The sequence below is a fragment of the Bemisia tabaci genome, chromosome 5 (genome assembly GCF_918797505.1).
Source record: "Bemisia tabaci chromosome 5, PGI_BMITA_v3".
Taxonomy (NCBI): Eukaryota; Metazoa; Arthropoda; class Insecta; order Hemiptera; family Aleyrodidae; genus Bemisia; species Bemisia tabaci.
In genome coordinates, this window is record NC_092797.1 from 26,361,447 (window position 1) to 26,385,374 (window position 23,928).

General features: G+C 38.8%; 1 protein-coding gene across 1 annotated transcript; it reads left to right on the forward strand.

Annotated features, from left to right (window-relative positions):
* The first annotated feature begins 478 nt into the window (after positions 1-478).
* Positions 479-23,928, forward strand: LOC109037423 (maltase 2). Its single transcript, XM_019052085.2, has 10 exons — positions 479-967; positions 6,064-6,243; positions 6,588-6,742; positions 7,457-7,582; positions 9,370-9,605; positions 10,238-10,436; positions 11,751-12,006; positions 20,492-20,690; positions 22,088-22,231; positions 22,959-23,928. The coding sequence occupies exons 1-10, from the start codon at positions 757-759 to the stop codon at positions 23,131-23,133; spliced, it is 1,881 nt and encodes a 626-aa protein (XP_018907630.2). The 5' UTR covers positions 479-756; the 3' UTR covers positions 23,134-23,928.

Below are 23,928 nucleotides of genomic sequence, written 5' to 3' on the forward strand. Positions count from 1 at the left end.
CACCTCATTAAATATACGCCTCTCAACCAAATATTTTTTGGTGGAAACATGAATTTGGTAGCATCACAAAAATGTTCCAGAATGTACTAGCGCTTCAAGATTGTCAGTGTAAATGGCTTCAGTTGGGTCTTATCGACATTAACTCCCGGTATATTTCGTCAACAGAAGGACCATTTGGACTTAAGAGGGCTAGGAAGAGAAGGGGGTTGCCAACACTTTACATGTGCTCTCAGATTTCTCATTTCTCCTGCTATCCAACCGCAATCACAACAACTGAAAGCGTTGTTTCTAAAAGAGAACAAATCCATTTCCAGATGAGCTTCGGTCTATATGATAGAACTGGTGTTTCAGGGCTTATCTGAATATAGCTTTTAGAAACGATTTATTCAATTTACCTGTTGTTTTACCTTATTCTCTCTTGAGTGGTGGCTCAAGTATTGAGTACCCGCAGTACAAAAGCTCCTACTGATCTTACGGTCAAGTACCTTCCATATGTCTCCTTGCACTATGTACTAGCATACTTATGTACATTCATAAATCGGAAGGAGATCATAGGGGGAGCAAGTAAAACCTACATGGCCTACTGTTGTTGCCCATTTTCTATGAACTGTGAAACGGCTTAAGTATTTACCTTTGCGGTTTGCGAACCGCATCATTCACAAAGTGCTAATCGATTTTGATGTGGTCGCTGCTCATTAACCCTAATATTTAGTGTATGCGCCCTCTTCGGCATACGTAAATAGATCTGCACCCCTAATGATAGTTTTAAATTATTTCATAATCGATCTCTATTACAAAATGCACAAGTTCACATTGTTTTTGGCCATTTTTGGGTACGTGTTGGATTTTAGTGAAGTTTTCGCATTAAAATATCCGCCTTTGGACTGGTGGCAAAAAGGAGTCTTCTATCAAATATACCCGCGATCTTTCAAGGACAGCAACGCTGACGGCATTGGCGATTTACGAGGTGAGAAATTTTGCTCATCCACTTTCATATCTACTTTCCAATTTTGTAATTAGTTTCCACAAGGATGACCGTTTATGCTGTTCAGTACAGCCCCAAAAAGCTTTGCAATACGTTCCGCTGCTCACAATATTAGCTTATAAGAACAGATACGATATTGTGTCGTTTTTATGAGTGCATGGGCGTTCACGTGTTTTTGAAGCGTACTTTTCTCCTTTGTTTTATTATTTTTTCACCATGTGTATTTAACTGCAAGCATGACTCTCAAATTCCTACCAAAGACAACCGTGAGGTCCATCCCAACAAAATTGAGGGTTGACCTGCTTCTGGAAGACTATCAAAGATCTTGAAATACGAATTGTAGAAATATGTAACTCAATTTGTTACCCCTCTAAGTAGCTACAGGGTTATTAAAAATTCCCGCACCACTGGCCATGGGGGGGGGGGGGTGGCCAATTGACATTTTTGAGTCGCCCCCCGCCCCCCTTCCCCGAGGGGATCAAAACTGGAATGTATTTAAGAAAGTTTCCCCCTCAACAAGAAGAAAAACGCCATAAACAGCAAATCGATATCATAATCAGAACTAACGTTATGGCTATTGGTGTGGTGCGTGACTTTTGAATTACCCTGTCTATAGTTGAGTTCATTCTGTCAAAAATTCGCTTTTCTGAGGCGATTTTTGCGCGACGCTTGCCAAAAAATCAGAATTTTTGAGTAATTTTTCATAATCCATTCCTACTATGTGATAGTACCGAGTTTATGATACCGAGTTTATGAGAAAGTTATTATGATAGCGTTAAATTTTGTGTAATCAAAAGCTCAACGCATCCAAGATTGTGCTACGCGTTGGCGTAGACGCTGGGCTGACGCGTGTTTATTATGTGTGCAATTTTTTTTCGATGAGTTTTCCCGAGAAATTCAAACAATGATATCACTATTCCCCTTATTCAATGAAGGTCTTAGGGCAATTTTTCATTAAGAGTAGCGCAGATTTGTGTAGAAACACATTTCAAAGGCGCATCTTACAAAGGTTGGGAAGATTTTTGACATCGGATGTTGCATCTTCAGCCACAATTCAAAATCAATATCAACCACACGCTGAACTCACTGCAACGGTTTAGGTGGGTTTCCCGCCTTGTGTTGTTCAAAAAATTAGCAACGACAGGTTAGGAAACGTGTATCAGAATGCTTGAATCTTCACCTCTTCTACTGGTTCATTTAAAGCCTTTCCCGGCTTTTATACCGTGCATTAGATCTTAAGCTATTCAGTTTTTATATTGGTTTTGAGCTGATGAATTTTTATTGTTTTTGCATCATAACAAAGATGAACATTGCTCATTGATGATCTAAAAGTATATTGGTCTATCAGGAACTTTCTCCTGTGCTGTTTCCTCACATCCTGAATTGAAGACAAAAAGGTTACCTCTGGACTTATAGGTATAATGCCCATCGAGTTAAAAATATCTCGGATCCCTCATCAATTTTGATATTTTTGGTGGAAATGAAGCTCTGCATTTTGAGTCCTATTTTCAAAGTGTGGAAATGGTAGTATCTTTAAGGACCAGCTGCTCCTTAAAATGCCTTAACACATCATTTTAAGTCCGGTAATTTGTTGAATAGGTCAATGATCACGATGATTCTCGTCGAATTGACAAGCCAATGTCTCGCGTAAGAGTATTATCTAACTTTAAAATACCACTGATAACACATTCCTGATTTTACAGGCATGTATGAAACAACGAGTGAAAATTTGCCTCATGTTTATTAATAGGGCTTACTTTAATTTTTGGCTGATGAGGGTGCCAAAGAAATTATTTGAAGTAATTAGTCTCGGGCAAGAGAAAGTTCAAAAGCTATCTTGACATTTCACCTTTCAAACTTTTCGAGGTAACATTCATCTTAATCGTGCATTTAAATTAGTGTATACGAGGGTGGATTTGACGTAACTTAACTTTTTCTCTTTATTTCACTCCAAAACTTTTGTACTAAACTAGGTACTGCTACTAACTACTTTTTGTACCTACTTTACTAAATGTATAAGTCTCTTTATAGCACTCCCTAGCGCTCTACGACACCTAACCTCCACTCGCCCCACTCGAAGAACAACCCTTCGGACAATGAGCACCTTAACTTTTCTGCTTAAATCCCATCCCCCTCCAACCTCTCATTGGGCGCCCTCTGCGCCTTCTCCCAGTAAGGACCGAATAAATGACCTTCTTTGGCAGCCTGTCTCCTGCCATTAAACAATTTTTTCACTGTAAAAAACAACTGACGACATTAGCTTCTGGAGGAGCTATGATGATTTTTTAAATTTATTGGCTCTTGGATTACCGAGGAGGCTAATATTTTCTTTACATATTCTCCACATTTAGACGACATTTTGCAAAAATGAACTTCAAAATCTGGCTCATCTGTAAAGACACTTATGTACATAGGGAAATTAATTGTAGTAACGTTGTTTCTAAACTGAGTCACAAATTGTAGTTCCTGATTGCGAAATGTAGTCCATTTCTAACCAAGTCCACTTTTAGCGGCACATCACATTCTTGTATTTTTTCGCGGAGAGGACAAATCTAATGTTAAAGCACCCTGTCCTAAATTTTTTCCTTCGTTCCCTCTCCCCCCCCCCCCAAGAAATCTTCAAATATTTCAAACATGTCATTCGAAAAGTATGACCCGCTCGAAAGTTGATAGTATTTTTATTTTAATGTCAGGGCAACTTTGATTTTTTTAGCACCAGCATTTCCTGAGAAAAATATTAGCACATTTTTTTAAGATTCAACCCATGCACTTTTCGAACAATAAATCACTTTTTTATTTACTTCCTTATTTTTAATCATATTATACTCGGAATTTTTGCATTTACGGCATGAATAAAGGGTGACTTTTTTTTAAATGTCCTGTTTAATTTTCTTCGTCCAGGGTAATTTCTCTCCAATGATAGTACCTAAATAGAATAGTAATGAATGATGAAATATATAGAATTTAATTCAATTTCTATTGAGAAGGAAGGTGCAATTTAGGTCCTGACATGGAAATCCTGTTTTTAATTGAGCTTAATTTCATTCGGGGTTTTTTCCCGAAGAAGATTCAATGACCTATATGTAATATGCGTATATATTTAATGTATTATGTATGTAAATATACCATCAATCATTCTCAGTGATTGTCTATTATTTCATTCTGGAGAGGTATGCAAATGGTGGACCCTCGCCAACGAATCGCGTGGAGATGTAGTAATCACTGTTTGTTATTCACAGGGCTTTTGAGTTACTGATAATATTTTAAAAAATCTAGAATAATACTAGTAAATACATTTTTAATTATTCAGCCCCTTCGAGATATTCAACGTGACAAGGATGCGTCGATATTGATGAAGATATTATTCCACCACTTGAGCAACTGTTAGTGATATCAAAGACGTAATACATGAACGAGTTCAAGTGCCTCCAATCGTAGATGCTCCCTGGAATGTATATTAGCTCACATGGATTTTCGCGTGTTTTCGAGCGATTTTTTGTTCTCAGTAGCGTGATTGTGTAACACTTGACACTCGTGGGGGGAAGGGGAAGTTTTGTAGATAACTCTTACGGTGGCCCCATGAATAAACAACTTCTTGAGGAGATGTTGGGAGACTCATTTTGAAAGGTTTATCTCGTCAAGCACAGGAACAAGACAGAATTTTGAATTTTTCATCATCGAAGGTGCGCCAATTGGTTGTTGTCAATGAGTACCTTTAATTTAGAGATGGCTCACTTAGCTTGTCCCGAGGCATTGGAACTCAATTGCGGTGGGCAGTCTTTCTAACAAGTGGCGAGATACGTATCCAAACCCCATACTGTGGTAGAAAAAGGCTCAACGTGAAACCTTGAAAATCTACAGAAAAGCTATTTAACCGTTATAGCATTCCTTCCAGACGCAAGCGAAAACTCGTCTTTGAAACTACGCTTATGCCTTGCAGGTTTAATAATGCAGGGACTTTTACAGAACGCCCTTAAATCTTAATGATATGTGTCATGAAACTTAATTGCGTAATGCATTGATAGATTATCCCCATCCCCTTCCCGAGACCTCTATAAGGGTACCTATGGTGAGAGAAATGAGGCCATCAGAATATGTGACGCAGCATGGCAAAATGTGCCCCCTTAAGGTAAAAGAGGGTGAGATAACTCTCACAGCTTTGTAGGGGTTGATTCTCTATCCTTTGCCGCGAAGAGCATGTCTAAATTCTAAAAATTGATACTATGATAGCAATTCAAAATTCAAGGACGAAATACGAGGAATTCGAGAAACTTTGTTCAGAAAACTTCTATTAAAGTTTGCTGGCGTTGTTGCCACACTTAGAGAAACGACTCGTTTCAGAAAAAATATTATCATAACATCATTCATAATGTAAATTTTTGTAAGCTTTCACTAGATTATTCAAGAAAGTTTTAAAAAATGTTTTTAATCGAAAACTGAATCTATATTTTCAACCCAAAATCAGTTTTGTCGCTGTCCTGAACAATTTGAGTTTCCCACTTACAGCAAATTTTGGCCTGCTGCGTCACATATCATAATTAGGTAAATACAGTTGACTTATTTGAGAAGGATTTGTCTCATAGACGTAAAGGCGTATCTATTGGAAATGCATGGAAATTCTGGTTTCCTGCTCTCGAAAATGTTTGTCAAGATTATCCGTTCGTGTACAATTTTAAATACTTTAAGACGATTACACACATTGAATCGATAGCATACTATTTGGAATATTTTTTTGTTTGGAATAAAACCTTTAGATAAATAACCACCGTTTCTTTAAACCACAAGAAAAAATACGCACCATGCAATAAAGTATAGTTTATAAGATCATTCAAATCCGAAGCAATATCAGTAGCCCCCCCCCCCCCCCAAAAAAAAATTAAAAAAAAAAGTTGTTCCGTCGATGTTAATAAGAAATCCTTGTTTGAATTGCAAAAAAAAAAAAAAAAAAAAGGTTAGTTTTTTTCGAATTCAAAAGCAGGAGTTCAATTTGCCTTAATTTCAAAATTGAAACATTGAAACCTCAACATTGAAAACTCAATCCAGTAATGAACAGCACGCATTTTGTTTTTTTCTTTTAGGTGTCGCAGAAAAGGTTTGGTATCTGAAAGATATCGGAATAACAGCTGTATGGCTCAACCCAATCTTTGAATCACCACTCGTGGATTTCGGCTACGACATCTCGAACTACACCAGAATCGATCCTGATTTCGGAACCGTCGAAGACCTAGAATACTTGAAAGATGCTCTTCACAGAGGAGGTATGTCTGCGGCGTGTCCACTTTTAAGTATGATGTAATTCTGGTCTGTTACCGTTGATTCAGGGAAGAAAGAGGCTATTTGGAATTGAAAATTTAATTATATTTGTGTCGCCCGAATCTTTAAAATTGTAAGTCGATACAGTAATTGTCTGGTGATAAATTATGATCATGATATATTATTGGTATTATTATGGTGATATATTATTAATTTTTCTCCACTGACGAATGTAAAAACTAAAAACTCCTCCTCTTCTAATGTCTTTTACGAGGACTTGCAAAACCGCTGTCCCTTATTATTGGTGATGTGCTTTAATACTGACGATCAGCTTGAATCGTTGTTGCAGGAATAAAGCTGTTGCTTGATTTTGTTCCAAACCACACTAGTGACCGCCACTTGTGGTTTCGAAAGTCTGTCGCCAGGGAGGAACCTTATACAAATTTCTACGTTTGGAAAGATGGCAAAGTCGTCAATGGTCAGCGCTTGCCCCCAAATAATTGGGTGAGTGAGTTGAACGGCTTAGAGCCGATTTTTTTTACATTAATTTTTCTTTTTTTTACTATCATTTTTGGTGTTTTTTTTTTTTTTTTTTTTTTTTTTTTTATGTTCCTTTTTTTAACACGAAAAAAAACCCTGTTGGTCAGTCCCCGACTGTCTGGTCGCACACGTTCTACAAGAAATTCAGTAGTTTTATAGGAAATACCCTGCTATAATGGACATGAGACTGGCTGGCTTCATATGCACCTCAGAAAAGCTAGTAGCCAGTCCTTTAAGTCATGTATCATACGTGACTTAGCATACATGATGTATGCTAATACGCCACTATATTTCTTGTGGAGAATGTATGCAGACGGAGATGCTTTTGACCTACTACTGGGTTTTTTTTTCCCGCAAAGAGCATCAATATTGAATTTTGTCACGCATCCCGAAATTTATTAAGATTAAACGGGAATAAGAAACATCAGATTGGTGAGCAATTCATCTAAAAAAAAAAAAAAAAAAAAAAAAAAAAAAAAAAAAAAAAAAAAAAAAGCTGCAACTGAGTCAAGTGAGCCATCAATAGCCAGTGATTTCCACTAATTTTAAACACACGTTTCCCCCATCAGAAGCTTAACTGCTGATGAAATTATTTTTTAGGAATTTGTGTACTGATGTGATTTTAAGATGTTCAATCTGTGCTGATGATTTTCCTTTTCTTATTTCATTTTTCATTAGCGGAGTCAGTTTGCCGGATCTGCGTGGACTTGGAATGAAGAGAGACAGCAATATTTCTATCATCAGTTCCATACTAAACAGCCAGATTTGAATTACAACTGTAAAGAGCTAGTTAGAGAAATGATCGTAAGCAAGAACTGAGTTTATTATTTTTTCTTACACATTCGGATATTTTCGACCTTCACATTCGCCTGTAGATTGAGAACCAAATGCAGGATAAAAGAAAACTGTGGGTATTCTTATCGGCACCCAAGAAATAAAATGGACGTTCGATTTATGCCAAGCTTTTCTTATCGGCACCCAAGAAATAGGATCGACTTCCGATTTATGTCAAGCTTCAATGACTAGAGCGTACAGTATAAGTTACCAAATAATATCTAAGTTCTCTTGCACGATAAATGATTGACACTTTAGATGTACACTGAGAATGAATACTAACACTCACTGCCTCTTTGATTAAGTACTGGATTTATGATCATTTAACATTTACTTTGAATTTAAAACAAGCGGGAAAGGTCTAATACGTTCGTATTACAGAAACGCTCAGCCTCAGCTGTTTTCTATATGCAGGCGCGTTTTTAAGTTCCCCGAAGAAGATGACCCATGTTCAGTGAAAAGACTCGCCTCGCCAAAATATCAAGTATCAATTTTAAGAATATTACACTACCGTTAAACTAATAAATTATAGAAAAACGCAGGGCCGGATTCACAGCTACTTGCCGCCCATGGGCCGCCTATATTTTTCCGCCCCCTTCTCATTCGTTTTGAAACTCGAGAAAAACCCTCAAATAAACGTGCCAGCGGGAGAGGGGTGCATAAGACGCATTTACTCGTGTTGAACACATTTTTTGGGAAAGCCCTGTCAACATACTACTAGCAAAAGTTCACGAAACTTTGCGTGAATAGTAAGTACCGTAAACCTATCTCTGTGTAGACAAGGCCTTCCATTCATTAGAAATGAACGAAAAAATTATGAAAGAACAAACATAAATGTGGTTCAATGATTTTAACTTCCGCCGCCGCGCCGCGCAGACCGCACCGTGTTGGACGGCAATGCGTGAAGCATTCACGCAGTCTTGTAGGCGCTATGCGTTTCACGCTGACCGCACTGTGTTTGGCGCAATGCGTGAAGTATTCATACATTCTTGTAGGCGCTAATATGTGTTACATGCCGATCGCCGCACCGAGGGCTTCTCCTTTTCATCTCAAGTCCTCTTTATCATTTCTCTCTAAGTCGCGCCGTTCTAGGCCAAATTGCGTGTTTGATTTCTCTCGTAACTCGACTTATTGAGGGTGCTGTCTCTTATATCACTAAGAGACGACAAAATTAGAAATTACTATACTCTCAGGAAACGAGAGATTTTGTCTCCTTTTCTCGTGTGTAGTTTTGTTTTCATAAATCCGATTTTTTTTTTTTTTTTTTTTTTTTTTTTTTTTTTTATACCTAATTATCTACACTTTAAAAAATTGCAAATTTTTGCCGCCCCTTAGATTTGCCGCCATGGGCCGCGACCCATATGGCCACCCCCTTAATCCGGCCCTGGAAAAACAATTATCGACCTCCACTCTTTGATATCAGAAGCATTAAATAAATGTATAACAGATAAATCTATTCTAAATATCTGCCATCTTGTTATTGAGCCGGTGCGCCATTTGAACGTATTTCTAATATACTAGAATTTATTCTATAAACAGGTTGAAATCCAAAGGTGCTATCTACCGGCTGAGCGCTTAAAACGATCATGAACATGATGAGACTATGTGAATCAGCCTGTAAGAAGAATTATTCCTCCAAATTTTTTCCTCTTTGTTTTGAAATTTCAGCATTTTTATTGGTAGGCAGTATAAGTTATTTTATTTTTTCGTCAACATTTTACTCATGGATTTTACTTTCGTTCTTTTTCTCGTCGCAGTCAACGTTAAAATTTTGGTTGGATCGAGGCGTGGATGGCTTTCGTATGGATGCTGTGACGTACATGTACGAAGACCCGAACTGGGCGGATGAGGAATTGCTGAATTCGAACCTAGACCCCGAGGACTACTGGTCCTACAACCACTCAGCCACCATGGACCAGCCGCAGACGTACAGAATGATTACAACTTTCAGGGAAATTCTCGACGGTTATACAAGAAAAGACGGTCAGACAAGGTACCAGAGCTCTTAGACCTTAGATTTATGCCACAAATCTTGATACGTCCACCAAATCAGTCGTGCTAAGGAAAAATGCCCGAAGAACATTACACTGGAAAAAAAGTTACAGGCTATATGGACATACCGTCCGTTTCCGGCTCAGAGGCCGAAAGTTCCGGGTGCTGGAACCGTAGCTTCGACTGTTCCGACTGCTACGCCCGGAACTTTTGGCCCGGAACGCGGATAGTACACCCATCCATTCATTTTAAGATGCTTCTTTTAAAAACAAGCTTAAAACGTATGTATAGAATTCGAAAACAATATTAGATGGCACTTCCTTGCAATTGAACATGCTTTGAGATTGAAGTATTACCTTCCCTCTAGATCCTGCTTCATCTGTGTCGTAGCCTTGATTACATTGACCCAATTTCAGCACACGATTCTTGGATTTCCGCTTCCAAACCGATCACTTTATCAGGTGGATAAAGGAGATTGTGCCTGCAAAAATAAATTCATGATCAAACAGGCATTCCCAATGGAAATTTTTAGTAAAGCTTTGACGAAGATTTATTTCTTAAACATTATATTTCGTCTCCAAATTGATTCACAGAGGAACATAATTTGATTCATTGTTTTTTTGTTTTTTCCAGAGTCATGTTAACGGAGGCATACACAAGCCTGGATAAAACAATGCAGTATTACAAATTTGGAGACAAACCAGGAGCGCACATGCCTTTTAATTTCTTGTTCATCACAGTAATCGACGGTATGTCTCCAGCCAAAGAATATCAAAAAGTGATTCAAGCTTGGATGAGGAACATGCCCGAGGGAGGTTGGGCAAATTGGGTGGTGAGATACTCAGTTATTTACATTTATTACGTCATAAATTGACCCTCGAACGATTAAAGAACCTATCAGTGATCCCTGGTAAAAATTGACAGTAGAATCTGTGTTCCAAAATACCATAGACCTAAAGCCGGCTGTAAGATTTTCAATAGCCTCTATAGCCGGATGCACAATTTCTTACAGCCTTTTATAGCAGATGGCGATTAAGCAACAGCCAGGCGATAAAGTGTATGCTAAATGTTACTAATTACGGATGCTAGGACTTAGTGAGTTTTTGGACTACCGCTCTATTTCTGGGCCGTAGTATCTTGATTTATTTTGCGCGGAAAGTTCCGTACTTTTGAAGGATGCCTACCATTCCTAATATGATGGAGCGCCTTCAATTTCGTATGATACTGTGCAATACCTCTGGTGTGAAATAGTTGCCTCAAGCGCCGTGGCACGCTGCGGCGCGGCGGGCGGGCAGCCAGCGCGAAAAGCGCATTACCGCCTACAAACCTAACAGGGATACTTCAAGCATTGCGCAATGCGTGAAGTATCCTTGTTAGGTTTGTAGGCGCTAATGCGCGCTTAACTCTGGCAGCACGCCGCTCCGCTCTATGTTAGGCTCCATTATATAATCTCGTGGAGTCAGCGTTTTTCAACCCATGATTTTAAAATGTTTGCACATCCCGTATGGAATATTCTCATTTTAATTGATGAAAAAAAATATGAATTAAAGGAAAATATAATGTGTGTTTTGTAAATATTATGGCGGTTCCGTTATAAAACTTAATGATTTCCAAAGCGCACGAATTTCTACACAATTTATTATAGCCTTTTATAGCCGATGGCGATAAAGTGTAAAACCCGGCGATAGGAGCTATAGCTCGGCTGTATACTTTTTTTATCGCTTCGTATAGCCCGGCTATATGATTTGTTCCGCTTTCTACAGCCAGCTATATGATTTTCTATTGCCTTCTTTAGCCGACTATAAGAATTCCTATGGTATTTTGAAACGCAGCTCCTATCGCAAATTTTTACCAGGGATCTGATTATTCGTTGGTGATTTTAACATCTCAACATCACTGGCAACAGCATCAACAGCTTTTAACGGCGTTTTTCTCTGTTCCTTGGTCCTCGTCTTCAAAATCTAAATTGCCTCCGCAGGAAGTTCATTTTTGAAATTTCTTCGGCCAAATGATGCCGTTTTAACCCATTTTTCGTTCAGCTTAAAGCAAATTTCGCCTGACTTGGTCACGAATGAAGTAAATAATCTAGTAAGCACTAACATTAATTTTTCTCCTATTTAATTGAATTTTTGTGTAACGAGGACAGATCAGCAATCACGACAACCATCGTCTGGCGTCGCGGTACGGGACCGACTTGGTAGATGGACTGAACATGATGGGCCTGCTTCTTCCCGGTTCGGGTATCACCTACTACGGCGACGAGATAGGCATGGAAGACACCAATGTCAGGTTTGACGAGGGAGTTGACCCGCAGGCTTGTGACCTCGGCCCCGAGAAGTACGGCCTCTACACCCGCGACCCAGAGAGGACACCCTTCCAATGGGACACCTCCTTAAATGCAGGTTAGTTTTGTCCCCACTGGATTCTTTCATACTGCATCTAGAGTCCCTTTATACTGAGAGTCAAGACAATCCCCCCCTCATGGAGTCACAAACGGGAATAAAGATTACACAAATTGAAAGTTTTACGACATACAACGCCTGATCGCAACTGTAACTGCTTTTTACTCGCTAATGTTGCATATCTAAAAACTTGAAGGCACCCACGCTATTTCCTTTTTGCTCCTGACAGATAGTGCATTTCATAGTTCGCTTTGTTAACTTGTTTTGACGCCCCTAGTTTTTTTATTATTTTAGATTTGCACAGCTTACTTTCTCCTAAAGTAATTCTCTCCCATAGTGAATAACATTTACCGATGAGAGGAAAATCCTCTGGAAAAGTCTCTGAGGTAGTCAAGGAAGACTTAATCCTTGCTCTCTGTTGAACAAGTTTACTGATCATAAATCATTCACAGGCTCACACGTCATTTCTCTGCTTAATTAACATCAGTGGCGTGGCGTGTTTTGCGATATATCGATTGATCTACCATTTAAACCTATGTAAATGAATCGATAAATGGGATGTTCGCAGCGAACACCTTGATAATCGCTTTTTTACTATAGCTTCAAATGGGGAAATATCGATAATCGATCATTCACGCCACGCCAATGATTAATATTATATATTGTATCCATTATTTCGAACTGAGCAATGTTCTATAATTTGAGTAAATTTGTCTTGCATTAAAATCTGCTATAGCCTTCCATTTCACCGCTGAGTATACATAAAGCGTACTTTTGAAAAATACCGCTCCAAAAATCTAAGTCTATAAACGCGCATCTTAGCACATCGCAACTTCCAAATGCCTTTTCATATTACAATTTTTAAGACGATACATTACACCTTGAAATTTTTACAATATTGCAAAAGCAGAGAATTGAAAAAACCAATCTCATATGTTAAAGAGTTGTTTGGGTCGATACTCTGCAAAGTAATTTTAACTAGTCAGAATAAAAACAATGTGACACAAATACTTCATCCACCGATGAGCATTATTACCTGATTAAGATGACCGGGAAAGATGTTACAGGTGTCACAGAAATTGTTTGCTGTCCATCCATTTAATCACTTAAAATATTGGGCGGGTTTTTTATTTCTCAACACTTAAGTTTCGGCATCACTTGCTTTGGACAAGCGTCGCACGTTTCATTAAATTTGAAATGTTGAATACTTGATTATGATATGTAAATAATTGAACATTCTGTCACAAAAAATTTCGGAAAAAACTGTAAAGTTCAAAAAATGGTAATCAGAGACAGCCAGGCACTAGGTTATTCTCAATGTGTAGAGGAGCTTTGAAACGCCACTGATTGCATTTTCATCAATTTTTCGTTTTTTTAAGACGTCAACGTACTTGTCTGCCGACTTTAATTGATCATTTTCTGAGAGGTGATTGCACTAATGATAAAAAAGTTCGGCAGTTGCACTATGACCTCGTGTTGCCTTTTTTTCTGTCTGGCTCAGTTTGAGCTGCTCGCAATTTTTCTCTCTTTTTAAATACCCATCGCAATTAGATCAGAACAGACGTGAATTGCAATCAGGCACCTCAATAATTCCATGAGAAAAGTTCAGTTCCCAAACTCTGCAAAGTTTACAAGATCTTTCTTGCACACCGATAGTTATCACGGTGTCTTTAATGTCAATTAAGTCATTTACGACAAAAGCTATCTCCATTAGTTTCTAACTGTAACCACTTTACTTATAATTGCATGGCATCACTGTAAACGTATACTGTCGGGTACAAGCGAGCCCTAGAGAAAAAAAGTACCGAAAATACTTTTCTGAGTAGATAGTGTATTTGTAACTTAAATTACATATTCACAGGCTTCTAGGTTTACATAATACAAATGCATAGTTTGTCCTTTTATCACCTTTAATTCAATATTTATGGCAAACTAAACTTAGTGTGTAACTGTGACAAATTCCCCGACTATCTACCAATAACAGCTAACTAACTGAGTATAATGAACTGTAAATCCTTTCTATTCTAATAAAATCATTTTTATGACGCTCGATCCTAGGGGTGAGGAAGGGGAGTAATACGGTCGATGGGCAGAAGTGAGGAAGGGGAGTTCAAAGGTCAGAGTTTAAATAGAGTGGGTCTTTACTGTCAGAGGCCTTTGCTTAGTCATACACAGCTATATGTGGCCGTGTCAATGTCGACTTTCGAAAAAGGAATCAAAATTCGGAGTAAGGAGAAAGTCATTGCGCATATTGTTTGGCGGAAAATTTTTCTTTGAAACATCGTTTTGTTATTCAATCAAAATTATTTGCTCATTGACCGCCAACGGGCGATTTCGGCGATTTCGCTGGCCGCGAAGCGGCCCTCCGAGGCGCGTAGCGGCCAGGGGGCAGACCCCCTAGTATTTAGTTAGTTTTATTCAGAGGCATTCAGCAACTTAGGCTATTAATGTCTTTACAATGAATATGAAAGATGGGTGCAAATATAAAAATTCAGATTTTTAAATTAAGGGAGGCAGAAAGTTGCAGTATTTTGTTTGTGACATTTAGATATCTATTTTAGTTGTGTACGATATATCGAAACATGCGTGCCTCAGATTGTGCGGTTATAAACCACCGCTCATTTTTTATTTTGAAAGGGAAACTGACCAACAGTTTCTAATGAAATGTTGAAATGTATCAGACGTAAATGAATTTAACTCTGAGAGCCGTGACACAAACCTAAATAATGTAACAATGGGGTAGTTACAAGGTTTTATGTCCAGAGGCAAATCTATAATACGGAAATATATGCTCTTGTGCAGGGAATGCAGTGTTCCAAACACTGGAGAGAATGATTTTTTTATCTTTATTTCTGTTTTTTTATTCCCTTACTGTATTTTAATATTTATTTTACTATATTTACTACATTTTTTGTATTACTATAGTTGTTAACTATAGTTTTTTTTAGCATATTTACTATATTTTTTATTACTACTATATTTATATTAGGTGCTTAAACAATTGCACGAACAATACGAATTTTTTAAGAGGGCCTTTTCTGAAACATCTTAAAAATTTAAACACTGTTGTACCTTAAAAATAATCGATGGAAAGTTCACCAATGAATGCCAGGATACTCAAAAATAATCCAAAGAAGAGACTGATGAATGCTGATTGTAAATCATTCAAATTATACGGACGCGGCATTCCACCATCTGTCGTCAAACGTGAAATTTCAAACCTTACATTCTTTAAAACCTGGTTTTTTTCAAGGAATCTCCTAGCGAGTCCACTCTCTAAATACCGAGCGATTAAATGGTTCAGTTTATCGAAGAGAAATGAATTTTTCTCAAATGAAATCAGGAATGGATACGTCATCAGGCACTCTTCAACGAGGTGGTACTCGAATTCTTCCTTCATCAACATGTGTTGCATGAATACACTTTCTCTTAGGGTAGAAAAGGTAGGCACGTGCACAACAAAGGCATCCGTTGTAGCTATTGAGCGTATATTATCCTCCACCTTTTCTAACCTGCTATCGCTGGCATTTTTAATTGTCAGAGATCGATTTGTATATGCTTCAAAATAATTAGGAATAAGATCCGCGACATCCGTCACTTCGTCCAACACCATTCCAGTATAAAAGTCCAGAGTGTTGACCACCTTCGCCTTTAGTGCCTCCGATAAGTTTTGTCGGTCGAAGGCATTTCGAATTGTCTCTACGTTGAAAAGCGCGCTGTCAGTTTGAATGAAAATCTCGGACTCCTCCAACATCTGTAAAGAGTCAATTTCTGTACCCGGGACTCTCTCACTAAGGAGTGTCGTCACGCCACTCAAGTAAACTGTAGAGATTATGAGTGCAGAGAAACTGAAGATGAAGAACAGAACTTTACCCGTGAAGAGATGCCCTAGAAGTAAAGATGGCGGTCTACCACAGATGAAGTACCCATAAATGGTCAAAATCGATGATGTGCTTTTGTAGTGATCGAGCTCCGCTTCTGAGTAGAAACGATGAAATACTTTGCATTGAATGTACTGGAAAATTAACTGACTCGATATGAATAGGACGGCTGTAATCAGAATGAATACCCAAGCCCATGGTGAGAAGCACTTGAAAATTACGAGACCCTGAGACATAAAACCGCTATGTGGGACGACTAAACACACAGCCCCGGTATCAATACTAACAGAAATGTCTAATTGAGAGTAATCAACCCCATCAGAATTAATTCCAGTTTCAACATTTTTTATATCTACGTCAAGTTTCAAGACATCATCAGACGAATAACATGAAATCTTGTTATACTCTGAGGAGTCAATAAAGTCTACGTCTAGGGTGCTGTTCACAGAATCGATGAAGATATCAATAACATGGTTTAAAAAATTTACCTCCAAAATCAATTTGTAAAGGTAAGGATAGCCGAGGTTCCGAGAGCCGTTGCTTAAGACCGTAGCTATACCTCCACCTACTCTTATAGATTTTCCATGCATATTAGACCAAGAAAAGTCAAAAAAAGTCTCCTTAGCTTCCCCTCTGTTTGAAATAAGGTTTTCCAAAAATGGGTCGTATTTTTCGCAGCCCTCAGGATGGCAAATCACTGCTCTTTGACTTTTGAAAAATCTCCAAAACAATTTAAAGCAAAACATCAGACCATCCGTCACATCCACTCGGGAAGGAGTATTGACGGTCTCCTTAGCCCACTCGTGATGCGGCAGTTGGGTTTCGAGCCGTCGGTCGACGTAATTTTGCTCAGTACTCTTCAACATGAAGACGAGGTAATTTTTGGCATTCCAAACTTTGTTGCCGGAGAATCCTCGGGTTGTGTTAAACACATGGTCCGATAGAAATGAGCCGTCCTTGAGTTCCTCGGTGGTAATGTTGACCTGATTATCACAACTCCTCTCCCTGGATCGCATGAGACAGTCATTGAGCATAACGCAGTAAAGGGGTAGAGCTTCCGCCAACTGCTTCTCATCGTTCTCAAGTCTTGTTTTTCTGACCTGGTTAGATCCTGAAGGGTTTACGTTCGCAATAGTGTCAAATATGAGACTTAGCAACTCATCAATGTCCTCAAGAATGAAAATCATATTTTTTATGTGACCATTGGTGACAACCTCGTTCAGTTTGCTTTGATGAGATATTAAAATAGTCTGAATTGAGGCCTCGTGGAGCTGTCGAATGAAGTGTTTATTGAAAGGACCTGACTTCAATTGGACCGTGTAAAATAATGATTGCGCTGATATTCCGACTATTTCTTTGCACACATTCAAGGCCACTGATTCCATAGGCTCCCGACGATCAAACAAGGGTCGCTCAGAAACAGAAGCACTAAACTCCCCAGAGACAAGTTTCGGAAATAACGGGAGAATGATGTAAAAAAATACGCACATTATTGAGATATCGACGAAATGTTCTGTCCTTTAATCAAAATATTTGAGTATTTCTTTGTAACACTGAATCATTCAATGCTGGCTGTGGGAGGACAGGGCACCAGCATTGTGGCGGTAAGGCGTCGCAGAGCGCAAGAAAGTGCCGTGAAAGTGGCTCTTATGCATGTATCATTACTTTTCACAAACAAATTAGAGAAATAGAGGGCTTAAACTATTTCAAGCAGGGCTCTGCTTTTGTGTATCCATTTGTTCTATTCCTTTATTTTCTTTGACCATAACAGTCATGACGCTTTGCTGTTCCTAACAGGGCTGGATTCTTACTTGCCGCCCATGGGCTGCCTGTATTTTGCCGCCCCCTATCATTCGGTTTGAAACATCAATGAAAACCATGAAGTAGATGTGCCGGAGAGGGAGACGTGCATAAGACGCGTTTACTCGTGTCGGACACATTTTTTGCGAAAACCTTGTAAACACTAATAGCAAAAGTCCAAGGAACCTTGCGCGAAACTTAAGTTCCGTAAACCTATCTCTGTGTGGTCAAGGCCTTCCATTTATAAGAAATGAACAAAAAAATTATGGAAGAACAAACATAAATGCCGTTTCATAATTTTGATTTCCGCCGCCGCGTCGCGCTGACAGCACTGTGTTTGGCGCGATGCTTGAAGTATTCCTACAGTCTTGTAGGCGCTATGCGTCTCACGCCGACCGCTGCTGACCGCACTGTGTTTGACGCAATGCGTGAAGTATTCATGCAGCCTTGTAGGCGCTATGCGTTTCACGCTGACCGCACCGTATTTGATGCAATGCGTGAAGTATGCATGCAGTCCTGTAGGCGCTAATATGTGTTATACATGCCAACCGCCGCATCGAGGGTCATCTCAAGTCTTCGTCTGCTCTCTGCGCTGCGCCGCTCCGGGTCAAATTGCGTGTTTGGTTTCTCTCTTAACTGAACTAATTAAAGGTGCTATATCTTGTATCACCAAAAGACGACATACTCTCAGTAAATGAGAGATTTTGTCGCCTTTTCTCGTTTGTAATTTCTTTTCTGAATCCGATTTTTTTCATATTTAAAAATTGCAACTAATTGCATACAAAAAAATTGCAAAATTTGTCGCCCCCTAAAGCTGCCATGGGCCGCGGCCCATGTGGCCACCCCCTAAATCTGGCCCTGGCCCCCAATTTTTTCAATTCAATGTATTCTAAGTGATATCTTTTGTCTCCTCTTTATTTTAATGGGGGAAAAAATTCCTTGGTTGGAACGAGCAGGTATCATATTCTTTCTTAAATATGCCCGAGTCCATTGATAGCGTCAAACTCAAAATCGTTTCGTGTTATTTACATCATACTAAGAATATCAAATCATGCAAGGATGCTTTGGAATTTTCAATTTCGATAAGGATCTAGACTGTTCGGAAGTATCGTATATAATACTCGCAGCATGATCTTATTCAAGTATGATTTTGCAAACCGTAGTTTTGTATGTGTGTTCGACGTTAAAAACAGTTAGAGGTACAGGCTATTAGATAGGACGAAGGAATGTGTCATTGACTCGTGATTGTCTCTATGAAATCTTCTCCGAGAACTTAATCCTAAAAATTTTTCCCACTCTTTTTTTGTATGTATATTTTATTTTTTTGCAGCTAGCAACTTAAAATACTATGCACACTGATATTAAAATCTAAAATTTTGAATCAAATTTACTTTTTCCTAAATTAATCTTATATGCCCTACTTATTTCTCACGATCAAAAAGCCATATCGTACTATCAGTTTAGTGCTGCTAAAGAGTACATTAAAAGAAAATCATAGGACTTTTAAAGCGAATTCTCCACTTATATGAGCACTGACCTTTGTTTTGGAAAGGGTGTGAAACAAAGCACAAACTAATCTGAATTAACATGTAAGTAACATCGAGACCTGGTGGTATACTGAATGCATCAAATCGTAAATCGAAATTTGTTTTTGCAATTTGTAGAATCTCGTACGCCCTCTTATTTCAAGAGGATGACAGCAGTGGAGTAAATATTAGTCTAACTTTTTCGCTTTACTTCCTGTTTTTCGATATATTTCATTAATGTGAGTGAATAGTTATAAAATAGGTCACGCATTTTTTGCATTTAGTCATTGATATTCCAAAGGCATTAATGAAAATATGAAAGGGTGTAAACCAAACAAGGCCGAGGGTTTCAGTTTTATCCTGTTACGTGTATCGTTAACTTAGCATGCACCGACAGATTATCTCACGTAGCACTTTAATATACTGCTCGGTTCAAAGCCGGATTTAGGGGGTGGCCACATGAGCTGCGGCCCATGGCGGCAAATTTTGAAATTGTTTTAAATGTAAGTATAAAAAATCATTGGATTCAGAAAAAACATGTACAACGAGAAAAGGCGACACATTCTCTCATTTCCTGAGAGTAAAGTTCTTTCTAATTTTGTCGTTTTTCGGTGTTACAAGAGACAGCACCTTAAATTAGTCGAGTTAAGAGAGAAACCAAACTCGCAATTTAGCATGATGCGGCGCGGCGCAGAGAGAAATGCTGACTAGGACTTGAGATGAAAAGGAGAAGCCCTCAGCGCAGCGGTCGGCATGTAAGACGTATTAGCACCTACCTATATAAGACTGCATGAATATATCACGCATTGCGTCAAACGCAGTGCGGTCAGCAGCGGTCGACGTTAAATGCATAGCGCCTACAAGACTGCATGAATACTTCACGCATTGCGTCAAACACAGTGTGTTCAGAAGCGGTCGGCGTGAAACGCACAGCGCCTACAAGACTGTTGGAATACTTCACGCATTGCGCCAAACATGACTTTCTCGTTCATTTCTTACAAATGGAAGGCCTTGTCCACACTGAAATAGTTTTACGAAACTTAACTTTCGCGTAAAGTTCTGTGAACTTTTGCTAGGAGTGTTGACAGGGCTTTCACAAAAAATGTGTCCAACACGAGTAAACGCGTCTTATGCACCCCTTCCCCTCCATTTACTTGATGGTATTTATTGATGTTTAAACACGAATGAGAAGGGGGCGGCAAAAATAGGCGGCTCATGGGCGGCAAGTAGGTAAATCCGGCCCTGGCTTGGTTACTTACTCGTTATTTATCTTTTCAGGATTTTCTGCCAGTTTGAAAACATGGTTACCGATTAACTCAAATTACTGGCGCTTGAATTTGAAAGCACAGATACACTCGGAAGGCAACAGCCATTACAAAGTTTACAAACGTTTGATGGACCTCAGAAAAACCGACACGATGATGTATGGTAGCCTAGAGACTCATGTCCTCTCAAAATGGGTTTTCTCTTTTGCAAGGTAAGAACGCGCCCTCTGTCACCCTCGAGGTTCGTTACCGTTATTACCTGTTACAAGACAAAAATATACGACTGCTAGGATACAATTCTGATAAAGATTTCGAAAGCTAATTGATGCAGAGGCACAATGCCAATGAATAGAGGGCAACTTAATTTTAAAAAAATAACACAAATAAAATAAAATAAAAATTCATATTGAAAAATGAAAATCACCCGAGGACAAGGAGCTTAAAATGAGCCAAACAGAGGGCGGGTGGGTTTTTCATAGATACCTATTTTCTTTCGCGTAAATGATATCATCACTTTTGTATGTTCAGAAAAGAACATTAAACCAAACTTTCATGTAATTATGATTCATTTCAGATACACCCAATGGCACACGTCCTACATTTTCCGATGAAAATAGTCGTAAAATCCAATTAAAATGTAAGGAGAAAGCACGATTTTGCACCTAAATCGTTTGGTGTTGAACTGATTGCGGTAGACGCCAAGGTCGCGTTCAGGCAGTAAGTTGGTAACGTAGCCAACGTGCGTTACAATTCAGCATGAGGCTAGCTGAAAATTTCAATACAGAGGGAAAAAGCTCATTTGAGCACAATCCCCCCCCCCCCCCCGATGGGTCCAATTAGACTTGAAATGCGTCTCGTCTGCAGTTGCCTTCCTGGATGATCGTAACTAGTGCTGCACCAAACAGCATGTCTCTTTGATGGAAAATTGTGCTCGAATGAGCTTTTTCCCTCTATGTATTAAGATTTTCAGCTTTGTGCTGAATGGAGATGTTGCACGTGTGAGGAATTTGCGATTTGACCGCTGATTCTTATGCATGTAAAATTTCGCGAGAAACACGATGGTGCCACTGGTTTTCTCTGAAATCAACTCCCAAGCTCAAAAAAACCTCAAATTGAGGCCAAAATGGAGGGGATGTCCCACGCTACCCTGAGAGTCTACCTTTACATCAAGACTAACTCTCCATGCAAAGATAGGGAGCAAATATATTAGCAAGGTTGCCACTTTATTTCGACTCTAAAATTGAAAACACGGCAACCATGTCAATGTATTTGCTCCCTATCTTTGCATGGAGAGTTTGTTTTGATGTAGACGTGGACTTCCAGGACAGCGTGGGCTATCCCCTCCATTTTGGCCTCAACTTGAGAGCTTTTTTTGAGCTTGGAAGTTGATTTCAGAGAAATCCAGTGGCACCATCGTGTTTCTCGCGAACTTTTACATGCATGAGAATCAACAGTCAAATCGCAAATTCCTCACACACGCAACATCTCCATTGTAACGTACTTCGGTTATACATTTTCAACTTACTGTCTAAAACGGGTGGGTTTAACAACTTTCAACATGTTAGCTTTGAAAGATCAGATTTTTCAATTTCTCATTTTTTTCTTTCAGGCACCTGAATGGTACTGACACTTATGTGATAGTGATCAATTTGGGGAGTGAGACTGCGCCGATTGACCTGTCCGCTTTTATGAGTGATTTACCAGAAAAAATGAAAGTTCACACGGGCAGTATCAACAGTCGTCATATGCCCGGGTAAGTTACCCTTTCAATTATTAATTACATTGTCACTCAAAAAAATGTGCGTTAAACGCAAATAAGCACCAGCTTAGTGGCGGGGCGTGAATGATCGATTATCGATATTTCCCCATTTGAGACTGTGGTAAAGAGTCGATTATTAAGGTGGGCGTTGCGAACACTCTGTTTATGGTCATTTTCCATAAGTTTTTATATCGCAAATAGATCGATATATCGCACCAGTCACTGCACCAGCTGACAAAACTGCGTTCATGAATTTTCTGTCGAGGAGTGGTCGAAAGTATCAATGGCCATGTTGAAACGTGTTTTTTCTTTTGTTTCTTTGAAAATTCTGAACGCTAAAAAGATAATGAGGAAAATTGCCGGCATTACATGCTTAAAGAATTATAAAATTTAAAGTTAAAATACATCGCAAAAGTGGATTGGAAAGATTGATTTCAAATCCTCGGTAGAATGTGCCGAACTTTCGGCAATTCTGCCGAATTTCGGCTCAAGCTACCAAAATTCTCGAGGTGCGGACGCTGCTGCAAAATTTTGTACCGCGTAGGGTAGTCCCATAAACCTTACTTACAGGGATGTCCTTTGTGCCCCCTGGACCCCCATGATTCAGATGCCCTTCTATCTCCCTCCACCAAGAAGTCCCAAGTTCCGTCCATGCAGTTTTTACCTTCTACTCCTCCTTCTACTGTTTAACTTTTGTAATATTTATGCGTTTGAACCACAGTGAGAATGTGAACACCGCTGAGTTTTTCCTGCGACCTAAGGCCTCTCTGATACTGACGACTGCTTCAGAAGTGCCGTCTCCAGGCTACAAGAACCCCTCAGCAGCAGCAACATCCAGCTTGTCTACCGCACTCGCTCTTTTTTCACTGTTCCTGTACTGTAAATATTCCCTGTAAAATTGCCAATTCGTTGATACTCTTACTGAAACGAAATTCAGTAGATTTGAGACTTGTGCGTCAATACCACGATATTGAGCAGGACAAGCAAATAGCGTTTTACATCAAATTGATGGATTTCTATGTGGTAAATACTGAAATAGGGAAATATTTACTGTTTATTTGTGAATACAATATAAAAATTTCAACCATTATTGGTTTGAAATTATGAAATCGTTGAGCGACCGTAAGAGTGTCATGACTACGCTGCGTTTTATGAGTGAAACTATGGATTGAAAAATTGACCAGCCTCCTTCCTCAATATTAAACTCAATCAAAATTGATTTGCATTTATGTAAAAACGAAGAAAAAAATATACTTGTTTCATGATGTAGCGTATATATTACAATATCTCTACCAAAAAAATCTAGATTTCCTTGAACATCAAGTTCAAAAGGCAAAAACATTTTGAAGATGCGGCTGATAACAACATGAACTGCGAACTTGTTCCATTCTAAATAATGAGCTATTTGGAAAATTTGACTGTCTCGTTTTGAAACGAGAATTAAAAATTGTCAGTATAGTACTAATAATTTAATTTCTTCGTATCATTCCTTCTTCCTTAAATTCGACCTCCCAGAATCGAATTATAGCAATATCAGCCTCCCATTGAAATTAAATCTATGTAAACTAATGATATTTATATAGTCAAATAGTATTTTTTCTAACTCGCGTCAGTAAATATGATATTCTTTGTATACATTGTACATTTGTAATTATGCTTATAAATACACGAATCGTTGTTTTGTTTTCAAA

Excerpts from the sequence above, each read along its gene's own strand:
- LOC109037423 (XM_019052085.2), top strand. The coding sequence starts at position 757 with ATGATAGTTTTAAATTATTTCATAATCGATCTCTATTACAAAATGCAC. Across the intron at positions 7,583-9,369 it reads AGCTAGTTAGAGAAATGATC|TCAACGTTAAAATTTTGGTT; the intron begins GTAAGCAAGAAC and ends TTCTCGTCGCAG. Across the intron at positions 12,007-20,491 it reads GGACACCTCCTTAAATGCAG|GATTTTCTGCCAGTTTGAAA; the intron begins GTTAGTTTTGTC and ends TTATCTTTTCAG.